This window comes from Thamnophis sirtalis, unplaced genomic scaffold (assembly GCF_051295495.1).
Source record: "Thamnophis sirtalis isolate CommonGarterSnake01/CBP01778 unplaced genomic scaffold, rThaSir2_p1.2 scaffold_3, whole genome shotgun sequence".
Classification (NCBI taxonomy): domain Eukaryota; kingdom Metazoa; phylum Chordata; class Lepidosauria; order Squamata; family Natricidae; genus Thamnophis; species Thamnophis sirtalis.
The window spans coordinates 106024309-106051142 of NW_028261383.1; the positions used below are offsets into that span (position 1 = coordinate 106024309).

General features: G+C 38.1%; 1 protein-coding gene across 2 annotated transcripts in view; it reads left to right on the forward strand.

Moving 5' to 3' along the window:
* The window catches only part of SLIT3 (slit guidance ligand 3), a 501863-nt gene that overhangs the window by 41143 nt on the left and 433886 nt on the right, over window positions 1–26834 (forward strand). For both annotated transcript variants that reach the window (XM_087709668.1, XM_087709669.1), the window contains exons 2-3: window positions 6055–6126; window positions 12059–12130. In XM_087709668.1, coding sequence (XP_087565794.1) covers window positions 6055–6126; window positions 12059–12130 — 144 coding nt within the window. The remainder of the gene's footprint in view (window positions 1–6054; window positions 6127–12058; window positions 12131–26834) is intronic.

Consider the following 26834-nt stretch of genomic DNA (forward strand, 5'->3'; position numbering starts at 1 on the left):
ATCACAGTTTAAAGAGCTGTGATTAATAACTTAATCACAGTTTAAAGAGCTTTTAATCACAATCAAAGAGCCAAGGTGGCGCAGTGGTTAAATGCAGCACTGCAGGCTACTGCTAGATCAGCAGGTCAGCGGTTCAAATCTCACCGGCTCAGGGTTGACTCAGCCTTCCATCCTTCCGAGGTGGGTAAAATGAGGACCCAGATTGTTGGGGGCAATATGCTGACTCTCTGTAAACCGCTTAGAGAGGCCTGAAAGGCCTATGAAGCGGTATATAAGTCTACTGCTATTGCTATTGCTATAGTTTGGTGTATAATGTTTAGTAAAAGTAGAAAAAGAGAAAATAAATTTCCTTGAGAAAGTGGATCTTAAACTTTAAATTATCCAATGTTTTATTTCTAAAACACTGATGTTAATCAATTATCTAATTCTGTCTCATATATTAGAAGAAGCCTATAAAGGCTACAGATTCTCACTTGTGAATTTCAGAAATGCTGAACAGATGGCTAAATAAAAGTGATATCACCAATCTTTTGCTTGTGATATCAGAATTAGAAAACAATACAAATACATAAAACAGTGTTGACTTGTGAAAAAGCCTTTATATTCAAATGATGGGAGCAACTTTGGGCCCTTTAGAAATTGAATTTCAGTCCTAGAAGGCTTAATTAACATGACCAATCTTCAATTAATCCACATCTGATGCTAATATTTCTTAATCAGCTTTCACCATATATTATCAAACCAAATACTTTCTCTTAAATACACTGGCAAATTTACAAATACCACATATTTCTGTTACTAAGAATGTTTTATGATGTATTCTGAATCTGATTATTAAAGACTGTCATTTTTTTCTGACTAAGGTAATAAAACAATCCAATCTTACTAGAAAGGTTGCTTTAGAGATAAAGCAAAATTATATGATATTAAAATTACTGATGATAATGTTATATCTTTCAACAGTTACAAAATACAACTTTACAACTTAAAAATGTCCTTAAAATATTTTTAGAGACATACACAAGGCAAACTGCGGGGGAAAAAACTAACTACAAGTCAAAGTTAATGTTGTGTGTTTAAAATATAAAGTCCCTGAATGTTTGTGAAGATACTTAGTCATCCAGGTCATGGTGTCCCAAACATACTTTTTTCAGGAGGCAACTGGACTTTCTTGACTGAAGAAGCTTCTTGGATGAGAGGCGAAACATCTTAAAAATAACTGAAATAAAGTCCATTTGGTTCTTGAAAAAGCATCTTTGGGACATACATTCTCTGATTTTAAACTTCTATTGGGATAGACAGTTTTTCTGTTTTGTCCTTTTGATAAACAATATAACCAATATAAACTTCTGGTTTATAATTCACCATTCACCATTAAAATAATTTAATTTTCTGCAATGTCTTCACAATTTTACTCTGCTAATTCTCCTTCACAATTAAACTAGCACAGAATAGAGTAAAAGAGTTGGAAGGGACCTTGAAGGTCTTCTAGTTCAATCTCCTGCTCAAGCAGGAGACCCTACATCGTGTTAGACAAATGGTTGTCCAATCTCTTCTGTAAATGTTCCAATGTTGGAACACCCAGAAACTAGCTGCCTGTTCCCTTATCATCTTCTTCCTCCTCTTCTTCCTCCCACTTGTCCTGGTGTCTGTAGTTAATGTTATATAATTCTTTCATCAACAATACTGATTTAGTTAAATTTTCCCAGTAGGGTTAATCAGATTCCTCTCAAACATAGCCATAAGAAGTCAATGAAGTCTTGTTGCTTGATCTTGCATAACTACTGTCAGAGAATTGCAATTTGCTAACTGTTTACATTTGGAAATGCTAATAATGTCATCTATGATATCCAGACACTATAGAATCAGGTCCAAATGATAAACTGAATGAATAAATATATAAATTATCGTCTTGGGATACAATTGATTCTTCCAAGAAGAAACTCTTTTCTTTATAATTTAAACCTATTTATATTCTGTTTCGGTATCACTTTTTGAAAGAGCTGTCAACATTGTGACATAATGCATTGCACCTGTCAATGAAACTGTCAGTTCAGTTTAATTTTGCTGTCATTAAACAATTGAGGGAAGGACAAGAAACAATGGTTGGAAACTAACCAAAGAGAGAAACACCCTGGATTTAAGGAGAAACTTCCCAACAGTGAGGACAATTAACCAGTGCAACAGCTTGCCTTCAGAACTTGTCGGTGCTCCATCACTGGAGGTTTTAAAGAAGAGACTAGACAGTCACTTGTCTGAAATAGTAATGGTTCTCTTACTTGAGCAGGGGGCTGGACTAGAAGATCTCCAAGGTCCCATCTAGCTCTGTCCTGTCCTATCCTATCCTATCCTATCCTATCCTATCCTATCTGTTTGGTAATATCCAGTTCTGCAAACACTAACTTCCTACAACAGCAACTGTTTTCATTAAAAAATCCAGTTAATCCTGTAAATCCAGTAATTTATCAAAAGCAGAATCAAAATGTACTATACTGCAACTGATTCAAATCATTTACTCTCAGGTTGATTATTTCAGGTTCATGAACTCAAGTAGTTTTTAACATTTAAAATATGATTTTGAACAGATGAACCAGCAGAGGGCACTGTTCAGCATTCTCTACTCCCATGATGGTGTGTTGGACAGATTCTTTGATCAGGCTGGAACAAATGATTATCAGGTGACATACAATGTCAGTTGATGTATGAGGTCTATTTTTTTGTCAAGTGAAGCATTAATCTGATCAAACAGAGCCTCTAGATTGTTGTAAATCAATGGAGCATTCAAATCATATTATTCAAACCCACTATGAAAGGTAATTGGGTCAGGAGATGGAACAACCAGGGTGCCATACATAATTATTCATAGTCCTTTTGGAAATGAAGGGATACAACTCTATACAAATATTAAAACCAATTATAAATACATAATAAAAGAATTGTGTGTTCACTGGTATTCTTGTGATTATTTTCATATGTATCTTTCAAAGGTCCTTCATCCAGGCTTGGAATGTCAGGAAACCAAATGCAGATGGTGTACACCAAGTCCCAGAGAAGGGGTATTAGTTTGGAGAGGTGAAAGGACTATTTTAATCAAATATCTGAAGCCTTAAGGATCTGGGGGGCCCTTATTGAAGAGAGGGTGCCAGTATGTAAGAGAGACAAAATACATTTTGTATTCAGGTTAAAGTTAGCCAAGATAACAAGCCTTTAAATGCAGAAGCTAGAAACATCAGCTTGTAATAGAAAATGAGGATGTTTTTGAAACTCAGGGACCATATCAAGCTGTGCTGGATATCTTTTTCATGTGGCTTCATTTTATCCTATGAATGAGTTGTCACCTTTTTTCAGTGAGGGAATGAATAAGTGAACTAAAGAGAACGGGTCCTAATCCATTCCAATTGCTTTCCTCTCCATCTCTTTTTCTCAAGTATTTGGGGACAAGTGAGAAATTTAAATTATTTCAGATTACTTTGGAGCTTTTAAAATTGTTCTTTCATCCAGATGTAGTCTGGAACTCAAGATTTGGAGAGGGGGGGGGGTGTATCCCTCAGCCAGATTCCTAGGTTTGTAAGAAATTCTAAGGGAAATCATTTTTGTCTAAAAGATAAGCTCTGTGGTAGAAGGAAAAACAACCTCGGGGGTGGCAAGTGGATTTTAAATGCAAAGAAGTGATGACGTAGCAGATGGACAGGATCTGAGGCTCTGTTTAATTGGAATTGAAGAAGATGAAGAAAAATGCTCATGGAACAAGACAGTGATTTCTAGTCAGAGGCTGTTAAAATTCTATTCCATTGCTTTTTGTGTTTTTCTTATGAGGTCCTGGAGGTAGTGTATTAATTCAGCCACCATCAAAGTCAGTTCAGCTCTTTGCTCATACATGGCAAGATGTGAAGACTGATTAAATAATGTTCTTCAGCTGTAACTGGATTGATGAAGATCTAACAACACAAGAAAGGTTTTCTTTTTTTCTCAAAATGTAAAAGAAGACTGGACAAGGCTAACTGAAGTCTCTCGAAAACTTACACCATGTTTTTGATTCAGCCATATGAAACATGATAAACAAGATAAAATGTGAAAAAATGGAATACTTTCCATAATTAAACTTCCTATTGGAGGCCTAGTGATTTGCTTTTCACATATTGGCTTGTCTAGTGTCAAGTTTAGGCATGAAGAACCAGGCTCCCCAAGGCCAATTCCTGTTGAAATAGAAAATAAAGAGTAATCATATAGATTGGTTTGTTTATTTCATATTTTTTCAGTATCTTAAATTTCTATTTCGGAGTCTCGAGTTTAGCTAGCGGTTTTGTGTTCCCATCTGCTTTCACATTATTTTTGTTATACTTGATGGGTATCCGTCTCTCACATCCTCCCACAATTTTTTTAAAAAAATGAATGGGAATAATATGCTGAAGAAAAGATGGTTTAAGTTATGGGATGGGTGTTATGGAAACACTGTGGAACTGCTACTGACTTATCTCACTAAGTTCTAACTACTTCTCTAACAGACTGTACTAAAAAAAAATCCTGTGATTTCTAGGGAAAATCTATCCCATCATGATTTTAAAAAGCAACTAGTTAGAATTAAGTAAAAGGACCTAGAATACAGTACAGTCATCAAGTTCTGTATTTGATCATATTCATGCATGATATATTGTGCCAATTAGGATAGAAGGTTTGCAGATAATATCTTGTATATTAAGACCAGAATGCTAGAATAAACATCAATGAATTTAATTGGACTTATATCTGGGAAAACACCCAAGGGTTGACATTTTTTCTTCTTCTTTCTCATTGTGGGAAAATTAGGAATACTATTTCATAAGAGGATTTATATGACTTTGCAGTATTAGTGTTAAAAGGTTTATATGGATACAGTATTTGTTAGCAAAAGCTACTTATACCATATTACATATTTACTTGCTTCAAATTTGAAAAGTATGCAAGGGCAAAATTCCTCCAGGATTCTTAAAAATGCAAATAATGCTGTGTGCAAATAAAATCATTCTTATATACACTGGCTTACATAACTTCATTTCTAAGTTAATGTCTGTAGAAATATAAAGGTAAAAGCAAAAAAGGTATGTGGCATGTGATTAGCAATCAGTTGCAAAATATATGTTATAGAAACTGTTAGACTCAATGGATAGTTAATGTCAGGGTTCCAAGTAACACCCCCAACGAAAGAAGACTCTGAAGCTTGAGTTTCCTCAAAGTTTCATTTTATTAGAGATATCATATTGGCACATCTGGGGAAACGTGAATCTGAAAGTTTCCAGGTTTTCCCCACCCAAATGAAAGTTCAAGTCTTTGCCCAGCACCCACACATCCATCACATGATCCAATCAGGCACCGTCCAAAACTGGAGATGCCTCTCAGTCACCCCATTACAGCTGTAGGGCAAGGTGTCCTTGACTCTCTGAGAAAAGAATGTTATTGGGACTATACATCACCCATACTCCATATAATACCCTCTCCCATTTTCCCACAGCAGAAAATGTGGCAGGCCTGAAGGCCTAATGTAAACGATGGCTTTCAGGTCTGACAATGAGTTTTAGTCAGGTGATCATATTCAGTATTTAGAGCTCTTTACCATGATTATTTTTCAGGTTTCTTCTTTATATATTTGAAATGTGGAAGTCTAAATCTTGGTTCTGAAAAGCTAGCAGAAGGCTATTATTTGAGGGTCCGTATGTATGCATGTGCATGTTTTCCAGATACTCCCACTAATAAGAAAAGTCTAATAATTTCCATGAAAAGCATGATCTCTCTCATCTTCTATCTTAAACATCTTCAGGGTAGAATGGACAATAGGGAGTTCATGATCAGATTTTAATCCTTTAACAAAAAGAATTTGTAAAAAAAAACATTCAGTAATTATCCAGAAGATCTCTTACTGTAAATTACAATGTTACTTAAGTACCTTCAGTCCTGTCTCACATTTCCTGTGAAAAATGGATAGTTGCTGTGCGGTACTCCTATGATATATATTTTTTAAAATGATTGAACTGCCTGGTACATACATGTATCAATTGTGATTTTTTTCTTCTTTTGCAGTGACTTAGACAGAAACAATATTACAAGGATTACAAAAGTGGACTTTGCTGGACTTAAGAATCTTCGTGTCCTGTAAGTATGAAGAGAAATACTCCCCTAAAACAATTTCTCTGTGTTGTAACTTGGATTTGTTTGGCTTGAGCACATAGCCAACTGTACAGCAATTGTTGAATTATACCTGTCTTCTACTCGTGCATTCAGACACTACCCATAATTTCATCTGATTTTGATACATACCCCTTGAGTTTTCCATATTTATAGGTAGTCCTATAAGCTCATTTTGTGACTATTCGAAATTACAACGGCACTGAAAAAAGGAACTTATGACCATTATTCACACTTGTAACCATTGCAGCATCCATATAGTCATGTGATCAAAATTGGGATGCTTGACAACTGACTCCTATTTATTAAAGTTGCAGTGGCCTGGGGTCATGTGATCTTCTGTCAAGCAATGGGGAAGGCAGATTCACTTAACAACCGTGTTGCTAACTGAACAATTGCCCTCATTAATGTAACAACTATGGCAAGAAAGGTTGTAAAATGGGACAAAATTCACTTAACAATTGTACCACTTAGCAACATAAATTTTGGCTTCAGTTGTGGTTGTAAGTCAAGGACTACCTATATTTAGTGCATGGAATAGAGTGCATGGAATACAGTAGTAAAATATATAAAAGGAACACACAATACTATAGTATATGTATGATGGAAACAGTGATGTGCAGGCAGGGGAGGCAGGGGAGGCACAGCATCACCGCTCTCATCATGAAAAGAAAAAATGTAAAAGGAAAAAGGCAAGTGCTGAGGTGAGGCTCGCTAGCTGCTGCCTCACCGTGGATGACTCTGCCTAACTGTTTAAAAAAGCCTCTAAAAAACTGCCCTGTACTATGAGGCAGGAGAACTGTGTGCCTCATCTAGTCTGACTTTTTAGGCGTTTTATGATCGCTCGAGCAGAGTTAAGCGAGGGTTAAAAGCTTAAAAAATCCTGAGGTAGGTGAGGCACGCAGTTCTCCTGCCTCATAGTAGAGGGCGCTCATTCTTCCTGTGACTCAACTCTTCCCCTTTTCTTCCCTTCTCGCTTGAGATACAGTGACAATAAAGGGGGAGCACAGAGATGTACCTTCATCTCTTCATTGATTTCCCTTTTTAAAGGATGAGCCAGCTTCCTGCTTCTTTTATTTTCTGGAGGTCTCACTTCTTTCTCCATTTGTGCCATTTTTTATTTTATTGTTTGGTGTGTGTGCGTGTATGTGTGTATGTATCTACTTTGGTGGAGATGAAATGGCTGCTGGTATTATTTGGGAAAAAGCTTTTGGGGGAAGGTTGTGGAGAGGAAGGGAAGGAGGACGGGGGCGGCTTTTAGCGCTGATCGAAAGTGTCAACGGGTGTCAAAGGAGAAGAGCTCCAGCCCTTTTCTTATGCTTATCTCTTGTGTGTGCACATGCGCAAGCAAAATATCCTCCTGGGCCAGGATCATGGCGGCGGGACAGCAACTCCTTCTGCTGCTGCCACTGAGAAGTGAGTAACTGGCTGCACTGTGGAGGAGAGCCACGCTGTGCAGGAGACTCCTCAGCGCTAGACTCTGCACAGCATGGCTCTTCTCCGCAGGCCAGCCAGGTACTCACTTCTCAGTGGCGGCAGCGGAAGGAGTCACTGTCCCTGTCGCCGTGATCCTGGCCCAGAAGGGTATTTTGCTTTCATGTGCAAGAAAGAGATGAAAGAGAAAAGGGAGAGGGGGGGGAATGAAAGAAAGCTGGAAGGAGAGAAGGAGAGAGAGGAAAGAGAGGGAAACAAATTAGAGAGAGAAGGAGAGGGAGAGAGAAATGAAAGAGAGCTGAAGGGAGAGAATGAGAGAGAGAGTAGAGAGGGAAACAAATTGGGGGAAAGAAAGAAAGAAAAAAGAAAGGAAGAAAGAAAGAAAGAAACAAACAAATTTTCTCAGATCTATGAGGAAAGCAATGGCAAGATAGATCTCTTGCCAAGAAATCTGCAGTTTGCCAGAAGGCACAAATTGGAAGAAAGTCTGATTTTTTAAAATAGAAAATAACAGAGATGGCAAAAAATGCATTTGAAAATAAGATTATTTATAATTTTGGATAACGTATTATATTCTCAAACTCAAAAGGCTTTTGATACTTAATTGTCGTCGTCGTCGTCGTCATCATCATCATCATCATCACTCCTCTCTCTCTCTCATCCTCCCCCCCCCCCTTGGAGGGACTGTCGTCCCTTGTGGAAAACACAACAAGGAACTCCTCGGCTCCTTGCTCCCCCCCAAAAAATCTCTTTTTTGTTGTTGTTGGCCACTGGTGTTCACCACATATGGTCCTCGGGCGATACGCTCTTGCCCACCACCCCTTCGAAATGCGCAAGGACGGGATGAAACGGCATGGATCCTTTTATTAAAACGCCCTGTATTACAAAGGCATTTTAATAAAAAGATTGTGATGACCTCAGTGCCTCACCAGCCATAAACCTCACATGTCACTGGATTTAAATATGTAGTCAGTTTTGTAAGGTATGAGGAATTCAAAAAGTTTGAATTCCTCATACCTTACAAAACTGGTTACATTTTTAAGCATGTTGGTTTATGAGAATGGAATAAGTGTTCTATGTATTAATATTTAGGCCATTTATCAAAATAAGGACAGTATTTGTTAGTTGGAGAAAATCTCCTGTACAGTGGAACCTCCGTTCCAAGACTTCGGTCATCACCCAATTTGGTCATGACTGGAAGCAAGACTGACTGCGCATGCGCAAACAAACAAAAAAAGGTATGGAAGGGGAAATCACTGTGGCAGGGAAAATTGCTGTGGCTGTGATTGATCGCCACCCGAGGATGTGTTCATGAACAGAGAAAAACATTTAGCGGATTTTTTGGTCGGCACCCGATTTGGTTGTGGTTAGAAGTGTTTGTGACCCAGGATTCCATTGTATAACCTTTCAAAGGCAGCTGGTCATCATATGATCCAGGGTCTGAGGAGCACATTCAGGGGAAGATACTCTGACCCATTGAAACAGAGAGTCTTGACGTGGCCACGCGAGGTGCAAATCCAATTCAGAGTTTTTCCTCATCGAACCTGCTAAATTTTGTATCAGGTCAGATATATTTCCATAATGCCTGGATATGGTGAGAGAAAGAGATTCATTTCATCTCAATACCAATGTCTATGAAAAAAATTATAGGTGTAATGGAAAGCATGGAGGACCTTAGGGAAGGAGGGGAGAAGATGCTGCCTAGGAGACAATCAGGCAAGAGAGGAAGGAGCTCCCAGTGGCTTACTGGTCAGAGAAAAAAACTTAGGAATTGCCCACCTTAATGGATCAAATGGTTAAAAGTGGAAATGGGAAGTTTATACTTTTAGCCTGTTAATATAGCCTTAAAATAAAGAAGGATTGGTTCACCTAGTTATGTTTTCTGGGAGGGCTGACCTGAATCTTTCAAGTTTAAAATTACAAATGTCTGGCCATCACTTTTAACATTACAATAAGTGACAATTTATAACAAGACTTTGTGGAAAGGAAAAGCATCTGCTGTGAATATGCAAAAGTAACCTGTGACTATGTATTAATGTTTTGATAGACTGATGAAGGTTTATTTAGTCATTCAAGTTTAATGTCTCCCATCTCACCGATATAGCACCTCTGGGTGGCTTCACTAGGTTCACTGAGGAAATGTAGAAACATTTTTACCCAGAGTAAGTTTATTTAATGTAAGCTTTGTTGGATCAGTAGATTGACTTGGGCGTTAAAGAAATATGCTTAAAATTTCAGATTAAGCAAACATGGCAGTGTAGAGACTGGAACTCAGTAAATCAGGAAATAGAAATTCTAGGACCATTGTGCAAATGTATTTCAGATGTCCTAGACTATCAAGTATTGGTTAACTCAGAAAAGCTGAACAAAGCAACTTCAGAATATGAATGTTGGAAGCTTAGAATATTTGTGTTATAGTAAGCAATCAACTGTTGTGTTATGTCTTCATTCTGTCGGCATTAAAGATTCTAATCTAGCTGAGGCATGCCTGCGAATCTTCTGCCAAGTCTATTTAAGAATAGAATTAAGAGTTAAGTGTCTGGAAATTCAGGTGTAAAGTCAGACAGGCAGTAAGGAATAATTTGTATGTGTGAAAAAGCTATTCTCACATACACATAGTTTGGGAGCATATACACCTACTGATTCACCTAAGGAGGGGTACATAATATTAAATCTCCCTGTTCAATACTTCTCTTTAAAAAGCTATTTGTAAAAATGGAAATAATTTATTTATGTAATTATTAAAATAATTTTGTTTATATAGATAAAAATAGAAATAAAATTTGAATTATGCAGCCTTTAATTAAAGGATTCTTCAAGGCACTTTCCTGCTTTGTTAATTTTCCAGGCATTGTTATTTTCCACATTTTTAAAAGCTACTGATCCAAGGAAAGCTACCCTTTAGTTTTCTACTATTGTATTTTGTTATAGTACATCAGGCAACTAACAAGAGAAATGAAATGAACGTCTTACATGCATCATTTTATATGTTCTGGAAAAATTGACTAAGGCTACACCACAATTAATTTTCAAAATGCTGTGCAGCCTTTCCAGTTTCCTGAAACACTTTTCAATCATAATGAGTAATTAAATGTACATTGCCACCAGAGATGGTAATTTGTAACAATTTTATTACAATGTGTCCAACAGTCCAACAGAAAGACATTAATTCATATAATGGCCTCTGAAAGGGGGTTGTCTTTGAATTATTTTTATAGTCATTTCTTGATGAATTGCCTGAATACATTTAAAAGGAATTTTATATTTAATATCAAAAAATTATATTTTGATATAAAATATAAATTTCCTTTTAAATGTATACATTGTATATATAATAATGATATAAAATATATTAATGTTCATCTTCACCCACTACATTCCCCCCTTCCATTCAGTCAGGCATGGAAGGTATTTTGCAAATCCCATTAGTTGAATAATTTTGACTGGCAGAGTCAAGGAAGAGAGCCTTTTCGGCTGTTGCCCCCAACCTTGGGAGCATTCTCCCCCCCCCCCCGAGAAAGGTGGGGCCCACCCTCTGGCCTAAATAAGTGCTTGAACACATGGCTCTTACAATTTGGTAGGGGCCCCCAGAAAAGCAGGCAGCCTTAAGGCCCTTCCCCCAACTTTTTAATTTTAATTATTTTATTCTTTTTAAGTGTTTTTTATAATATTTATTTGTACATCACCAAGAGTCACTCTATGAGGGAGTTTCTAAATATGATGTACTGTATAAATAAAATATAATAACGTTTTTGTTAAGATAGCTTTTGTATTGAAATAAAGTGTTTGAAGTCCTATTCAATTGTTTTAAAGTAGCAGATTCAGATAAATTATTATGTAATTTGCAAAAATCTGGATTATTGCTAAAATAGGTGGCTGTCTGAATTTTTGGAGCCCACGTATGGACATCCAAGCTAAATAACTATTGCTCTGCAGTACAAAGCTATATATGCTACTCAGGGGTGAAATCAACTTACCTTTGCTACTGGTTGGCAAATGTGAGTGTGCGCATATGTGCGCTTGCTTCGCTCGTACACGCCACCTCCGCGCATATGCAGGACCTTACCTGCATGCGCAGAGCATCAGAAACGGGATGTGATGATATCCGGGAGGGTGGGCGGAGCCTCCCACCACCACCACTACTGGTTAGCCCGAACCAGATCGAACCAGCTGAATTGTACCATTGATGCTACTCATAAGTACATTTCTGTTTGAATAGCAGAGTTACTTCCAAGTAAGGTGTTATATTCAATAACCTATTCAATAACCTTCAGTCTAATTATGTCATACAGTGTTATGATAGAAAGAATAGTGAGTGACTACATATAAAAGAAAAACTGAATCCTGAAAAGACATTGCCTTTGTCTGCATTCTGTAGAGGAGGTGATAAATGGACTTTTAAGAAGGGAAAATGTTTTACAAAGTTTGATTATTTTTTTAACGCTACTGAAATTTTTTCTTATAGGCATTTGGAAGAGAATCTAATTAGCATGATAGAACGTGGAGCATTTCAAGATCTAAAGCAACTAGAACGACTGTAAGTGTTATCTTTAATTAAACCAATTCTTTAATTAAGAGGTGGTAACATTATGCATGTGTGTTTGAAATGTGGTGGGTGACAAAGTATATTTCATTCTTCGAAAAATGAAACTTGGGCAAGAATCAAATTCTTGTTAGCCTTATATGAAAAGATATGCACTGTGTTCTGTTAAAAGCATAGCTATTCAATATTTGCTTATTTTCCTATGAGAATATATAGTACTTTACAAAGCACCAGAGGATGGGCCTTAGCCCTAATCTAAAATTTGATGAATATAGAGGAACAGAAGATGATGAAAGAAATGGCAGCGGTAAACAGGGAAGCAATCTGTAGTATAGTTACTAGCTAAATTTCAATAAGACACAATAACTATGGCAATCTAATTGCTATGCAATATCACAAGGAAAAATTTCATCACATTAAGAGAAGTAGCCTTGAATTCTGGGGTGCACTTTTACACTGCCTTCTGAATCGAAGTAAAAGTGAGGGTCTAAAGAAGCATTTGAATTGAAGAAGATAAATAAAGATATACCAGACAGAGCTTTATAGTTGTGGGGAAACAAAGGAAGCTATAAAAAGGTCAAGATATATGACTTTTATACTGTATTTAGGAAGTATCAGGAGCAAGATCATAATATAGTACACCTGGTTGGCAAAAAAAATGCTGGATGGACGTGGTGAGACAATCAAAGAGGAGATGCCTGGAATAATTTAGGTGGAGAGGGAAAGGGATGGGACAGAATTTTGCTCATCGGATAGAGAATAGAGACACTACATTATGGTAAAAGTAAAAGTTAAATATGAGGAGCAAGGGAGCTTATACCTACCTGCTGATATTGAAATGCTTCCAGTGATTTATAAGATTTCTCCATCACTAAAGGTTATTTTTACAACCAGTTGTAATTTGAGTTCTGTAGTTCTTTTTCAGTAAATGCTGAATTTGCCCGTGGTGCCAAAAGCAACCCAATCTACCTGTGCAGGACTGCCGCTACCTACTATTCATTGCCCTTAAATATGAATGTACAGTTGTAGCCAAATGCCAAAAGACTTAGCCTGGCCTTTGGCAAATATGAGCTTGATTCCATTTGGCAAAATTGAGTCAAAGAGTTGCTTAAATCAGCATTAAGAAGAAATATACAATCATTGCAAACGCTATGTCTTGTGGAAAATTTGATATAATATGTCATATGATGAATGGCAGTTCCTTAGGTTAATGCATTTTTATAATGAAAAAGTGAAAGTTAGAATACAGTTTCAAACTAGATTTTATTTGCACAATTTCCTTTTTTACTCCTGTTGAAAATATATAATTGTATTTTGATTTGGTACATTAGATGAAAAAAATATATTGTGAGCTCAGTTTAATAAAGTTTCTGTTATGACTACTAGACTTTCTCCAGCCAAATAGTTATTAATATTGCAATAAAACATAACGGGAAATAATACTTGGTTCATTTGTGGTTATTTAAAAAGGATAAAACCTTAAAGTACTGAATGCATGTAGTTTTAGTGGAATTTTACTTGCCAACACTTCAAAGTGAAGCTAAAACTATAAATTGAAAAATATGGACATATTTTTTTAAAAAACTGTGTGACTTGTTATGGTTCCTGCATGTAAAATTTTAATATATGAACAGGCCTATAGATTGTGTTTGGGCCAAAAGCCTGCTTGTAGCCTTACGTATCCTAAAAACTGTAACTTAGATTAAGCAACTGGATGTTTCAAAACATACTGGAGTGATTTAGTTTAATAGACAGAAAAGTGCTTGAATTATTATGTGTGAATAAAATGCAGTCTTGAAAATGGTTCCATCATAGAAAACTGATGTTCAGCTAAGGGTGCTATTGGTTTCTCTAGAGTGAATGTGAGCTAAATGATGTATCTCCACATTAGTAGAGGTATGAACACTTCAGTACTCTTATTAAATATGTCCTTATTAGAATAGCTAGGTTAAGACAAATGTCCATATGACAAGGCTTCCGCATTGTACTAAATTATAATTTATTTAGCAATGGCTTGTTGAATAAATCATAATTGACTGCATTCAGGCAGCAGCCTGAGACATTGTGTGGTTTCCTAGATTTTGTTTAAGCCGTTATATAACCTTGGTTCATAGATTGGCAGCGCATATTATAAGATCATTGTGGGTTTTTTTTTTACTTCTTTCCTGAATTTTTAAAAACCATTATACCAAGACATGCTCATTCGATATTCTGAAAAAGATGTAAATGAAGGTAATGGGTTACATATATTTCAGTCCAAACTTTCTTGGCTGTTTTGAACATGCTTTGATTGTTTCAACTTTTCAGAATTTACCAACAATGAGGAAACAGCAATTAGCAGAGAAAGATTGACAATATGAGCAGTCATTGGGTTGCATCAAAGTGTATTTTCGTTCCTTGAAAGGAATGTTATTAGATTCTTTGCAAATAATTTCCTATTTAGTCACTAACAAGAGAGTTGATGAAGTAGGAAAAACAAATATTCATCTGTTTTATGTTAATCTTCACTTAGGTCATAATCAAGTTGTATTTGAAAATAATCACTCTTTTATCACTTTAATATTTTTCTAATAAGATAACATTGTTTATGATGGCCGGTCTTTATGAGATATGCATAGTTCTATCTGTTTTAATTTTACTAGGTTTCTATTTTTTTCCACTACAAGTTTGTTTTCCCCATTTTTTCTTTAATGAGTTTAAAGTAAAATAAAGCAACAAAAAAGTATACACTTAAAACTTCTGGAGAGTACTAGCTTAAGCAATGTTGATATAAATATATTAATTATCAACATATTTTACTGATGATTATATCCCATTTTAATGGTTGTCAACTCTGAACAACATACATCTGTAAATCAAGTTAAAACAATAAGAGTGATTTATGATTTTTTTAGATATAGAATAATAACACCAACACTATACTTATATACCAAGGAAGATAACCCATGTTAAACAAACAGACACTTCAAGAAGAACAGCATTATAACAACTCAACTTCCATAGACTGATGGAAACAGGTTTTTATGTCTTTCCTAAATTTCAGTAGGATTCAGCCAATAGAAGCTCTGAAGGAATGGGAGATGGCCATTGAGAAGGTTGCTTCTGTGATTCCTGCTGGTGACACTTCTTCAGAAAAATTAGCCCAATCCATTTTTCCTATCCTTATTGAATTGACAGCTGCATTTGAGAATAGTACTGAAGACACCCAAATTCTGAGCCATGAGGAGCTTTAAGAATGATTTTGCATTCATATCAGAAGCATTGACACTTCTGGGTTGAATGGATGAGCTGTGACAACAATATTGCCTGGGGGATGCCCAGTTGCGGCTCCTTTCATGTCCTTGGCAGGAGCTAGAGAAAAGGACAAGAACTCATCCTGCCCCACAGCAGGGTTTACCAACAAAAGGGCAAATGGCAAAAACGCGCCCGACTAAAACTGCGTGTTCTAAAGCGCTCCAATGAATGAGCACTGAATCACACCGACAACAGCGCGGCGACAGAAGCGCGCTGTAAAACTAACCCTAAACCTAAACCTAACCCTAACTCTAAACGTAACACTAACCCTAACCCTAAATGTAATGCTAATCCTAACCCTAAACGTAACGCTAAACCTAAACCTAACCCTAACCCTAACCCTAAACCTAACCCTAAACCTAACCCTAAACCTAAACCTAACCCTAAACCTAACCCTAAACCTAACCCTTACCTTAAGTTAAATCGGCTTTCTGTCAACGTGCTGTTGTAAAGCACCCTTCTGTCTCCACGCTGTTGTCGGCGTGTTGATGACATCACGGTTTTAGCGATACGGTTTTGTCGGTGCGCTTTTTTCGGGTCACGCACAGCAGTACTTGGGTCTTTAACGTGTGCTTGTTAATCTCCAACCCAGCATCCTAAGCATGCGAGCCACCATGCTCCTTTTTAAGAATGATCATCAACGTCTTAAATTCTATCCAGAAGTCAACTAGTAGAAAGTATAATTTTTAAAGTAATTTTGTATCCATAATTATCCAAACCACTGCATCCTAGACCTTTTTAGCTTCTTAGTGGACTTCAGAGCCAGCCCCATGTAGAATATGTTACTATTGTCCAAGCTTGAATAACTATGAGAATCCTCCACTCCATTAGAGATTGTAACTGGCACACATGATGAAATCATGAGAAAGTCCTCCTAGCTATAGGTAAAACCTGCCCTGAATTAATCTTGAAGCTGTGAATTAAGCAGGAGACCCAGATTGTACGTAGTCTTCCATTTACTACCACAATTAAGACCTGAACATCCATTGCTAAGTGAGGTTGTTGTTAAGTGTGTGTCATGACTGATTTACATTTTTTGCAACAGTCTTTAAGGGAATCACCATGGTCATTAAGTACATCCAGCTTCCCACATTGACTTTACTGGAAGTCCCTGGGCAAGATTGTAAATGGCAGCCATGTGTTCAAAATGCTGCAACTATTGCAAACACATGCCAGTTGCCAAGCACCCAAATATTGATCATGCAATTGTGGTGATGCTGCAGAGGTTGTATGTGCCAGGACTGGTTGTCACTTGTATCTTTAAATGGTTGGTGAATGAATGAATAAGTGAGTGAGTGAGTGAAGGAGTGAGTCAGATCAATATGAAATTGTACACTCCTGTCCTGAGTTAATAAATTAACATCTCTCTGGAATTGGATGGCTTCTGAATCCAAAATCAGACTGTCTTTCTGGGATTGTGCCTACTGTATGTCTGCCCCACCCATCCAAATCCTAATAGCCTCCAGACACTGGAGGCACCTCAACAACCTTACCAGCCACTATTATCAGCACAGCATAGGCTTGAATATGTGTTCTTACCTGTGTTCTTGGTGCTGTGTCCTAGGTATCTCTTCATTTGCTTCATTTCTTACTTCTCAGTAAACAAGAGGCACCCCTGGATAGGTGACCAGGTGGTGGCTACTCAGCTCCTGTTGAAGTCCATCGTGGCTTCTCTGTTCCAGCAGACAACAAAAGCCTCTATGGAGATTGGGTTGAATGAACAGAGTGGTTCAGCCATCATGAGATACTGATAATAATGATCCTCACCTTCTAATCAAGTTCTGTTAGCTTTGAATGTCCACTTATATTTCTACACTATGCATGGAGCATTATTTAGAAATCCTGAACTGGGATGCACTTTTTTTATAAAAAGAGTAGTGCTAAGAGTGCTGGTGAATAAAAATGGATTGCTATCCATTGAAATCCAGACCTTATATACTTTTATTATACCATAGAAAATGAGAATTCAATTGCAAGGAGTCTGAATACACTGAAGATATAAACAGGCAGTTTAAAGCCCAAATAGAAAATTAAATGTAGTTGCACCTTAATAAAGTTGTAATTTTATGTTAGCAATATTAATATTTTTTAAAAATAAAATCTGATGAGGAAAAGAAGGGAAGCCAAGATGCTCGTCATTTTTTAAATCAAGAAGTGAGTTACCACTGATTCTACAAATATTGCTGAACTACAACATTCTTTCTTTCTTTTTACTTTTTGGACTTTTTTAGTCAGTGTTGACTCCTACTAATTACCTGGAAAAATCCCTGAAGTTTTCTCGGTCATATTTCAGAATCGCCATTGCCTCCTTCCTGGGACTAAGACAGTGATGGCGAACCTATGACACGCGTGTCAGTGCTGACACGCGTAGCCATTTTGGGTGACACGCACATGCTCCCCAAACTTGTTTCAGCGGCAGCTCTCAGCCTGGGCGGCAGCGTCACACAGGCTGTGGAAGGACGAGGAGGAGGAGGGAACCAACCAAAGAGAGGCTTTTACCGGGTCTGCGCCCCACAGCCAGGATCGTCCTTGCGCCTCAAGCCGCGTTTCTTCCTGCAAAGCCCTTCGGGCAACCCGAGAGTTCCGCTTGACGCCAGAAGGGCTTTGCAGGAAGAAACGCGGCTTGAGGCGCCAGGACGGTCCTGGCTGTGGGGCGCAGACTCGGTAAAAGCTCTCTTTGGTTCCCTCCTCCTCCCCCTCCTTCCACAGCCTGCGTGACGCTGCCGCCCAGGCTGAGAGCTGCCGCTGCTGCACAACTGAGGGAGGGAGAGGGAAAGCAGAGGTAGCCTCAAATTCCACCGTTGGGACAGGGGAAAGGGCTTGTCCCTCAAGAGTGGGGGGGGATAGAGGTGGGAAGAAGGGGCCCGGCCTGTCCCCAGCGCCCCCCACAGACGGATTACGGATCGAACGCTTCTCTCTCTGCAGCCTTTTTCTGCAAGTCCCAGCTACTCAGCGGGGCGTCATCATTTCCGGGGGGTTGCAGTTTTCCAGCTCAGATATCAGGATCCGCCGGGATTAAGTGGGAGAAAACGCCGCTGGCCGAGCGGAACAAACACATCCAAAGGTTAATCTTATTTTACGAAAACACAACTTCCAAAAGTCGACCGTGGCCTCCGTCAAGAAGCTCTTCCCCCACCCCCCACCCATTCTGGGGTCTTGGTGTCCCTCGGCTAAGATCCACCCCGGAAAGCAGAACGGGGGCAGCCCTCCTGTAATTCTGGCTGGGTTAAAGAGCAGGGATGGAGGAGCCATATCACACCTTCATTCAAAGGGTGGGGAGGGGGAGGCCCGATAAAGTCCCTCCCTTGGGGTGTCTGAAGTCCCAGCTGAAGCAGCCGAAGGAAAAAGGATAAGCATCCGTCGCTGCCCAATGGCGCTTGGGGTAACCCCGCTGGGCAGAGCCAGTCGAGGTTCATCCTGCAAATGAGGGTTTCCTTTGGGGAGGGCCAGGTGGTTTCAAGCACCCCAAACAGCCAATCTCTCTCTCTCCGTCCCCCTTCCTTTGCTCCTGGGGCTGCAGAACTTTCCATGGGCTCAACAGTAATTGAGTAAAATTCTAAGCCACTGCAGTAGCTGCTTTTTGGTTTTATTTTTTTAATATTTATCAGTCTCTCTTTTAGTTGAAGAGTTGAAGTCCACAAGGCTTAAAGCTGTCAGGTTTGAAGACCCCTGGGGTTTTTTTCCTAAAGGGTTAGGGGTGCAAGGTTCTTGTAACTTGACAGCTTTAAGACTTGCACGCTTCAATGCCAGAGTTTCTGAGCCAACATTTTGGTTGCTAAGCAGGACCGTTGGTAAGTGATACTGATAATAATATCAAGGGCAACATACGAAATCGACTGATGAACAAAGAAGTTACTAAGCAGCTATGTTAAATAATTTGTTTTTGGTTTATTAAATACAATTATATTGCAATTATATATTTTTGTAGTTTAAACTATAAATTGCGCAAAATTATGTTTTTGTCGAAGTGACACACAACGCGAGTTATGCTCGATTTTTTGCCGATTTTTGACACACCACGCCAAAAAGGTTGCCCATCACTGGACTAAGAGAAGTGACAAGGACACCCAATTGACTTTGTTCCAAGGCAGAACTAGAACTCACTGGGTCCCAGTTTCTAGTCTGATGCCTTAAACACTACACCAAAGATGCTGTTAGATATTCCAATTTAGGTACTGTAATTTAACAACATCTGGAAACCCCTTCCTTGTTTAAATTGTAAAGAATTTACTCTAGCTGGTTCGAGCTACTAGTAGAAATAGTTTATTAATGCCAAATGGCAGCATGTTAAACTCAGAAATCTTATAATTTGGATATAATGGAATATATAACTTTATGGCTACCATTGTTTGGATTCTAAGGTTTGGAAATGAAACAGACGTTTTAGCCAGTATTTTCTATTTGCCATTACTACTGTGCTAATATGATTGGCAGGACAATAATACAGAGTTCCATTCATAATATTGCCTGTCTGTCTTCAGCTAGCAATAACTACAACGCTACAACCTTTTTGATCTCTCTCCGTTGATGAGAGTGGACTTTGCTCCTTACGAAACATTTTAAAAATTGATGCCTCTTCAGCAGAGGAAGCCATTAGCAGCTCTGTCAACAGGTCTTCGCAGGAGGAAACTAAACTCAGGAAAAGGGCAGCTAGGAAGACCACAGGCATAGTCTAAGAAATTATTTTGGTCCGCATGGGTGCATCTGTACAGGCCAGAAAAGCACAGAAGCTTATTTTAACTAATAGAATAATAAGCCATCCTGATTTCATCAAAAAACATTTGTGTAGTAGGTCATTGACCCATAAGAACTCAAGGAAAAACAAATATAGGCCATGTTTAAACAGTCCAGAGGGTTTAAAACCACAATTCCTCTGCTTCCAAAAGAAGCAAGAATTATAATAGTGAAGGAAGATGTTCATAAGCAGCACATAAATAATATGACTGAAGTCATAGTTTTAGTATATTCCTATTTATATTTCCTTTTCCTGAAATATGCTTAGAACTATGACATCTGCATTTAGAATATGGATTACTATATGCATTTGTGAAATGCTTGGTGGCACCATCATAATAATGAAGTATCAGTGCATTCAAAATGCTATCTGTTTGCAGCCTCTTCTGTTTTAAGGATCATATATAATATACATGTTCATGCTATATTATTGAGGTTTGGGACAATTGTTAAATCCTTTGAGAGTATTCCCTAGAGTTCTGAAATGTCTACAGCTTTACTGGGAGAGAGAGTGGTGTATCTCACAGTCTTCTCACTGAAAACAAGATCAGACAGTACCCAAAGTAAAGTATATGTGGAGAAAAGATCATTAACAACAATCAGGAAGGAAGCATAAAACATATCAAGCAGGGAAGGAAGAGAACAATACATGGAATGTAATAGATGTTGAAACTTTTCAGAATTTGAAAAGGAGGCCAATACTATTGCCAGAGCTTTCAGAATGCATGGAGACAGCAAAAGTCCCCTGAGGCAGAGACTGATAATAATGGCTCTCTCTCACAGGGGTAAAGCCAGATTTCAATGACAACAGTAGCTTGAGAAATTTAGAGTGGGACAAAATTATGTGGCTGCTTTCTGGATGCTAGAGATGCAACGGGAGGACAACATTGGTGGAGTTGAGGGAAAGAAACTATGGGGAAGAAAAAGATTTGGGGAGAGAGATTTAGTAACATATCTGCTACAAAAGCTTGAAAACTATTCGGTATTCTGATCCAGGAGAAATGTATCCCGTGACTATGCATACATGTTCTTTATAAACAAATCAAGCAGTTTATCTGGACAAAAACAGAAATGCCGAAGAATCAAATGGCTGAAATGACTGCTTTGGGGACAATTGAGAAACAAGTTTTAGTAAAGGGCTAATTTAGTTCGTATAGGAAAAGTATGATATTGTAAGGCAGAAGAATAAGGCACGTGATTAAATGGAACAGTATAAACCATAGCTAGTAAATAGTCAGCCAATCACATATTGAAATAGAGCAGAGGAGGGTCTGAGAAGTCAGGCAATGATTACACAAGACCGGCTGGATTGTCAACAGTTGGAGAAAGAAATGCTAAAGAGGCTGGTTTCAAGTCAAACTGGGGTTGCTAGGGCACTGATGTGTTTATGGAAAGTGGAAAAAAGAATCCTAACAAATGGGTATTTGGAAATGGAGAGATTGGAGATGCCAAGTAAAGTTTCTTGCTAGGTCAGCTATAATTGGCCTTGAGACAAAGCAAAGTCACTGCTAGAAAGAAGATTACACCTAATCTGTTTTGCTGGAGGCTCCCAGAGCCCGTAAACAGGAAACGGGCAGCCGCAGAAGGAGTGAAAAAAATAAAAAGGAACAAAGTTGACAGATACAGATTTTGTGAGACCATTTTGTTTTAAGCCTGATCACCAGCAGTTTGTGAAGGATCGTGAGTGTGGCTTTGGGAACTACACACAGGCTGATCTGACAGCAGATGATAGAGTAAAGATAGGGCTGTTTCTATCAGACAGACAGCAGCTATCACGACTGATAAACCAGTCTCTCTCTTGTGCCTGAGAAAGGGTACAAGCTGTGCACATGAGCTAGTTGTCATACCCAAGAGACATGATTCACTTGGATGAAAATATGGAATGTCATGACAAATGAATCCATTTCTCTTTAGATGCAAATTAATGGCTCTGTGTATGGAGACATACATGAGTGACATGCAAACAATGTAATAATGTTTCTCCATAGTAAAATAAACATTTTATCTATTGTTTAAAAAATAAAGGGAATGTGTATATGTATATATATGTATGTATGTATGTATGTATGTATGTATGTATGTATGTATGTATATGTATATGTATATGTGTGTGTGTATATATATATATATATATATATATATATATATATATATATATATATATATATATATATATATATATATATATATATATATATGTGTGTGTGTGTTATTATTTGTGCTGATAAATAAATAAAGGAAGACTAGTATAGATCTATTTCAAGCTATTTAGCTCTCATCAGCTAGCCATATCCTTACTGGGATTCGAACCTGTGCTCTATTGCCTCCCCAGGCAGGGAGTTAACCATTTGAGCTACAGAGAACGACTCCTTTTATCAGCCAGCCAGGGTGGGAGGTATATACTTAAAGTCACAACCCCTGGTATGCCCAAGTGTGGGAGGAAGGTCACACTTCCACTCTCTGTCATTAGGCTCGTCACAAGAGTCCATCCAGACAGAAACCCAATATTTTTACTGTTGCCTTTGTTATATTTGTGTTATTATTTGTGCTGATAAATAAATAAAGGAAGACTAGTATAGATCTATTTCAAGCTATTTAGCTCTCATCAGCTAGCCATATCCTTACTGGGATTCGAACCTGTGCTCTATTGCCTCCCCAGGCAGGGAGTTAACCATTTGAGCTACAGAGAACGACTCCTTTTATCAGCCAGCCAGGGTGGGAGGTATATACTTAAAGTCACAACCCCTGGTATGCCCAAGTGTGGGAGGAAGGTCACACTTCCACTCTCTGTCATTAGGCTCGTCACAAGAGTCCATCCAGACAGAAACCCAATATTTTTACTGTTGCCTTTGTTATATTTGTGTTATTATTTGTGCTGATTTATATATATATATAAAGTAAATGAAGATCTGCATAAATTTTATTCCACCCAAAAGATATCACTTTTATTTATGATATTTATTTTAATTCTGCTTATTTCATTCCATTTTACAGTAAAGCTTCTGAACAGCAATAATCTAACCAGAAAAGTTTTTAAAAAATCAATAAAAAAGAAGTGAAAGATGAAAAATACATAAAAGGACTAACCAGAATCATAAAATGAAACTAGCAAAATACATTTGTGCACTTGCAAATCTATTACTAGTCAAAGCATCCCCTCCTTTTCCAGTGGGTCTTAATGCCTTCCTAAAGCCAAGTAAAAGTGGAGCTGCCTGAATATCCTGCGTAAGGGAGAAATAGAGATTGGGCTACACAATTGGTGCACAAGGTATAACTGTCCAAATATTTTTTAGTCATAGCAGCCATAAACAAGGGCTGTGAATTTAGGAAGATCTCCAAGTCATGAACTACCTCTGGAATGGGGAAATGCAACACTGACCAGAATTAAAGATGGCATTTTTCTGGAATTGTTAGGCCTCCAAATCCAGACTTGATGCATTTTGGAAGGATTCAGTCTAAATCTCTTCTTCCTTATTTGAAACTAATAGTGCCCAGGCATTAGTTCAGCACTCTATCACTCACTCACTGTTGATCACAGAGCCAAGATGCATAACTGAATATCTTTAGCATATTAATCAACCCAGGACTGACAAATGACATGTCCTAGCAGTCATGTAAATACAGTATTAAAAAGAGGTAGGAAAACAAGAAAAGAGTGCCCTGAGGTATTCCACATAACAGAAGCACTCTTCTCTACACACAGATAATTCCTTCTTCACATCACTGATTGGAAAAATGAAAACCAGTGCAAAACAATTCCATGTATTCCAGTCTTTCAGAAATGAATCAAAAGCTACTGGTCAAAAGCAAAAGGTCAAAGAGGACTAGCACACTTTCCCCCACTCTGGGCTCTCTGTGGGTCATCCACAAACATGACCAACATGGTTTCCATGCTATATCCTGGCCTTCAACCTGACTGACAAGGGTCCAAATAATCTGTTTCCCCAAGCTGAGATAGGCCAGATCAAGGATCAGAGACTGTAGACTTCAAGAATGCTATTTTATGGCTTAGCATATATCAACAGAGTCTTAATACATTTGCAATTGTAAGATTAAATAAATAAACAAATAAATAAACAAATAAACAAACAAATAAATGAATGAATAAATCAGGTAGGCAGGCAGGCAGAATCCTGTTCAAATCTTTCAATGATTTTTTTAAGACCCAGAAAGTTGATCAGGGCTATTCTGAGTTTCTCAGGCTTTCTGCTTTCCTAGAACTGAGTAATTGATCTTCCTCTCCCACCCCCTTCTCAGGGCCAGACCTAAATTTGTATACATCCCCTCTGGAGTTTCAAGGCTACTTCTCTCCCCACAACCATTTCCTAAAAAGGGTAAGTTATAGATAGGTCTAAAATTACCCACAACAGCGAGATAGAAGGAACTTGAGCAAAACATACGTCATTCAAAGAAGCATTGATTACTGTAGGAATCCAACTTTATATCACAGAGACCCCAAGTAACCATGAGAAGTGGTGTTCCAAATGGGTAGTGTTGGAGCTGACCTACAGAAAACACTATCCACTTCTTCAGAAGTTACAGATACTGTAACAAAGATACAAAAAAAATGACAAAATATCTTATTTTTGCTGCTCATCTCCCTGAGCTTCTCAATAATCCAACCATAGAAGGCAAACCCTTCTTAGTAATAATAATTGTACACGTCTCATATGATAATCATAATTACATATACTTTACCAGAGTTACTTTCCTTCTATGGAAATAGTATAAGGGTAGAGATGCTCCTCAGTTTTTAAGACAGCATCATATTAAAAAAAATTGCGGCTACAGATGTAACTAATGTTGGCATAGATATTTCCTTTTCCTGGAGTGTACTATAACCTCAGATAGTATCTGTACCCATAAATCATAGTTACCCTTTCTTGTTCTTGTAAACAAAAAAGTATTAGCCAGTTTTCAGAACGTAGCCCCTGACTTTCTCACAGATTTTCATGTTAACTTTAAAGAATATTGGATTCAGTTCAGCTCTCTGAGAGAGACTATATCCAGAAACAAAGTCCATGGTCTACATTTATATAGATTGGCTATAATAACAATCTTTTAAGGTTGATTCTGCTCCTTCTCCTCTTTCTTTTATAGTGCATGAATTGGTCATGTCTGAGACATTTGCATACACTTTCTACATGTCCGCAACTTAATCTAGGCCAGTGATGGTAAACTTTTTCGGCACCGAGTGCCCAAACTGAACACACATGCATGTACATGCATGTGTGCATGCACCAGAGCACCAGAAACCCGAAGACCAGCTGAATGGCATGCACATGGCTGTTTTTTGGGCCATTTTCAGGGCATTATCTGGGACATTTTTAGGTGCTCTTATGCCCACAAAGACCAACTGGCCCTCCGGAAACCAGAAGAGCAGCTGGCAATGGTGCATGTGCCCACAGAGAGGGCTCTGCGTGCCACCTTTGGCACACGTGCAATAGGTTCACCATCATGGATCTAGGCTCCACAATAACAAATCGTTCAAATTACAAAAGTGATCTTCTTAATCTGCTTGCTAGGTGAAAATGTACATTCATTCATTCTCCCAACACTTAATATCTAAAATCTATATGTACAAAGTAGACAAATTCCATCATAATGAGCCTATTCTGGTTTAACTACTTGCTGATTTGTATTAATTCTGAACATTAGGTCCTTTCACAGATATCCATTCTTCCAATACTGTTTAGATTCTATAGCTATTAATGTAGCTAAGCAGGTAAGGGTAGGATGGAATGCAGATATACCTGTTCACCCCAGTTATGAGCTGCATTGTCAGGAAACACACCATGTTTCTCTGGATATTATACCCTTGCATCGTTAGGCTGTGTATAAAGAAGAAGTGTGTTTGGGTACCTCTTCACTATCTTTTCCTGTCTCAAATGCCATCATTTTCTTGTTATCTGGTTTATAAAAAGCAATCATTTGAAAATGTAGATGATCAACATGTGGTTTCAAAATCTGTTTTGTGTACAAGTGGAGGCCATAATTTAAATTGTGCAGACAATCATGAATCGTGTAGAGAAGAAAAGAGATAAAATTGGCAAATACATACAAGAAGTAATAGCAATTAAAAGTAAGGTTATACCACATTTCAGACCTGGAAAAGAAAAAGCACAATAAAGAGACTCAAAATAACTCTGCTTTGATTCTCTTTGAAAGGGTGGAAAGAAGCTAGCAGGCTTTATGTTTTTATACCCCCAAACCATAAAGGGGCTTCCAGTAATCCTTGCAATATTTGTTTCTTGGCCTGGGCTACTTTGAAAGTGTGTGTGTATGCGCATGTGTGTGTGTTTGTGTGTGTGTGTGAGAGAGAGAGAGAGAGAGAGAAAGAGAGTGAGAGAGAGTGTGAGAGAGAGAAAGAGTGAGAGAGAGTGTATGTGAGAGAGAGTGAGAGATTGAGGGAGAGAGAGAAAGAGTGTGAGGGACAGAGAGAAAGAGTGAGTGAGAGAGTGAGAGAACGAGTGAGAGACAGAGAAAGAGTGAGAGAAAGAGAGAGAGACAGAGAGATCAAGATCATAAATGGGAAGAAGAAGAGAAAATGATGGATATAAGAAGAGGGCATTGTTCTTGTCTTACTTTACTTTCTGGCTCAAATCAACTTGTCTAATTTAAAAGAATAACAGATTTGGAAGAGACCAGGGAGGCTTTTAGTTCAACATCT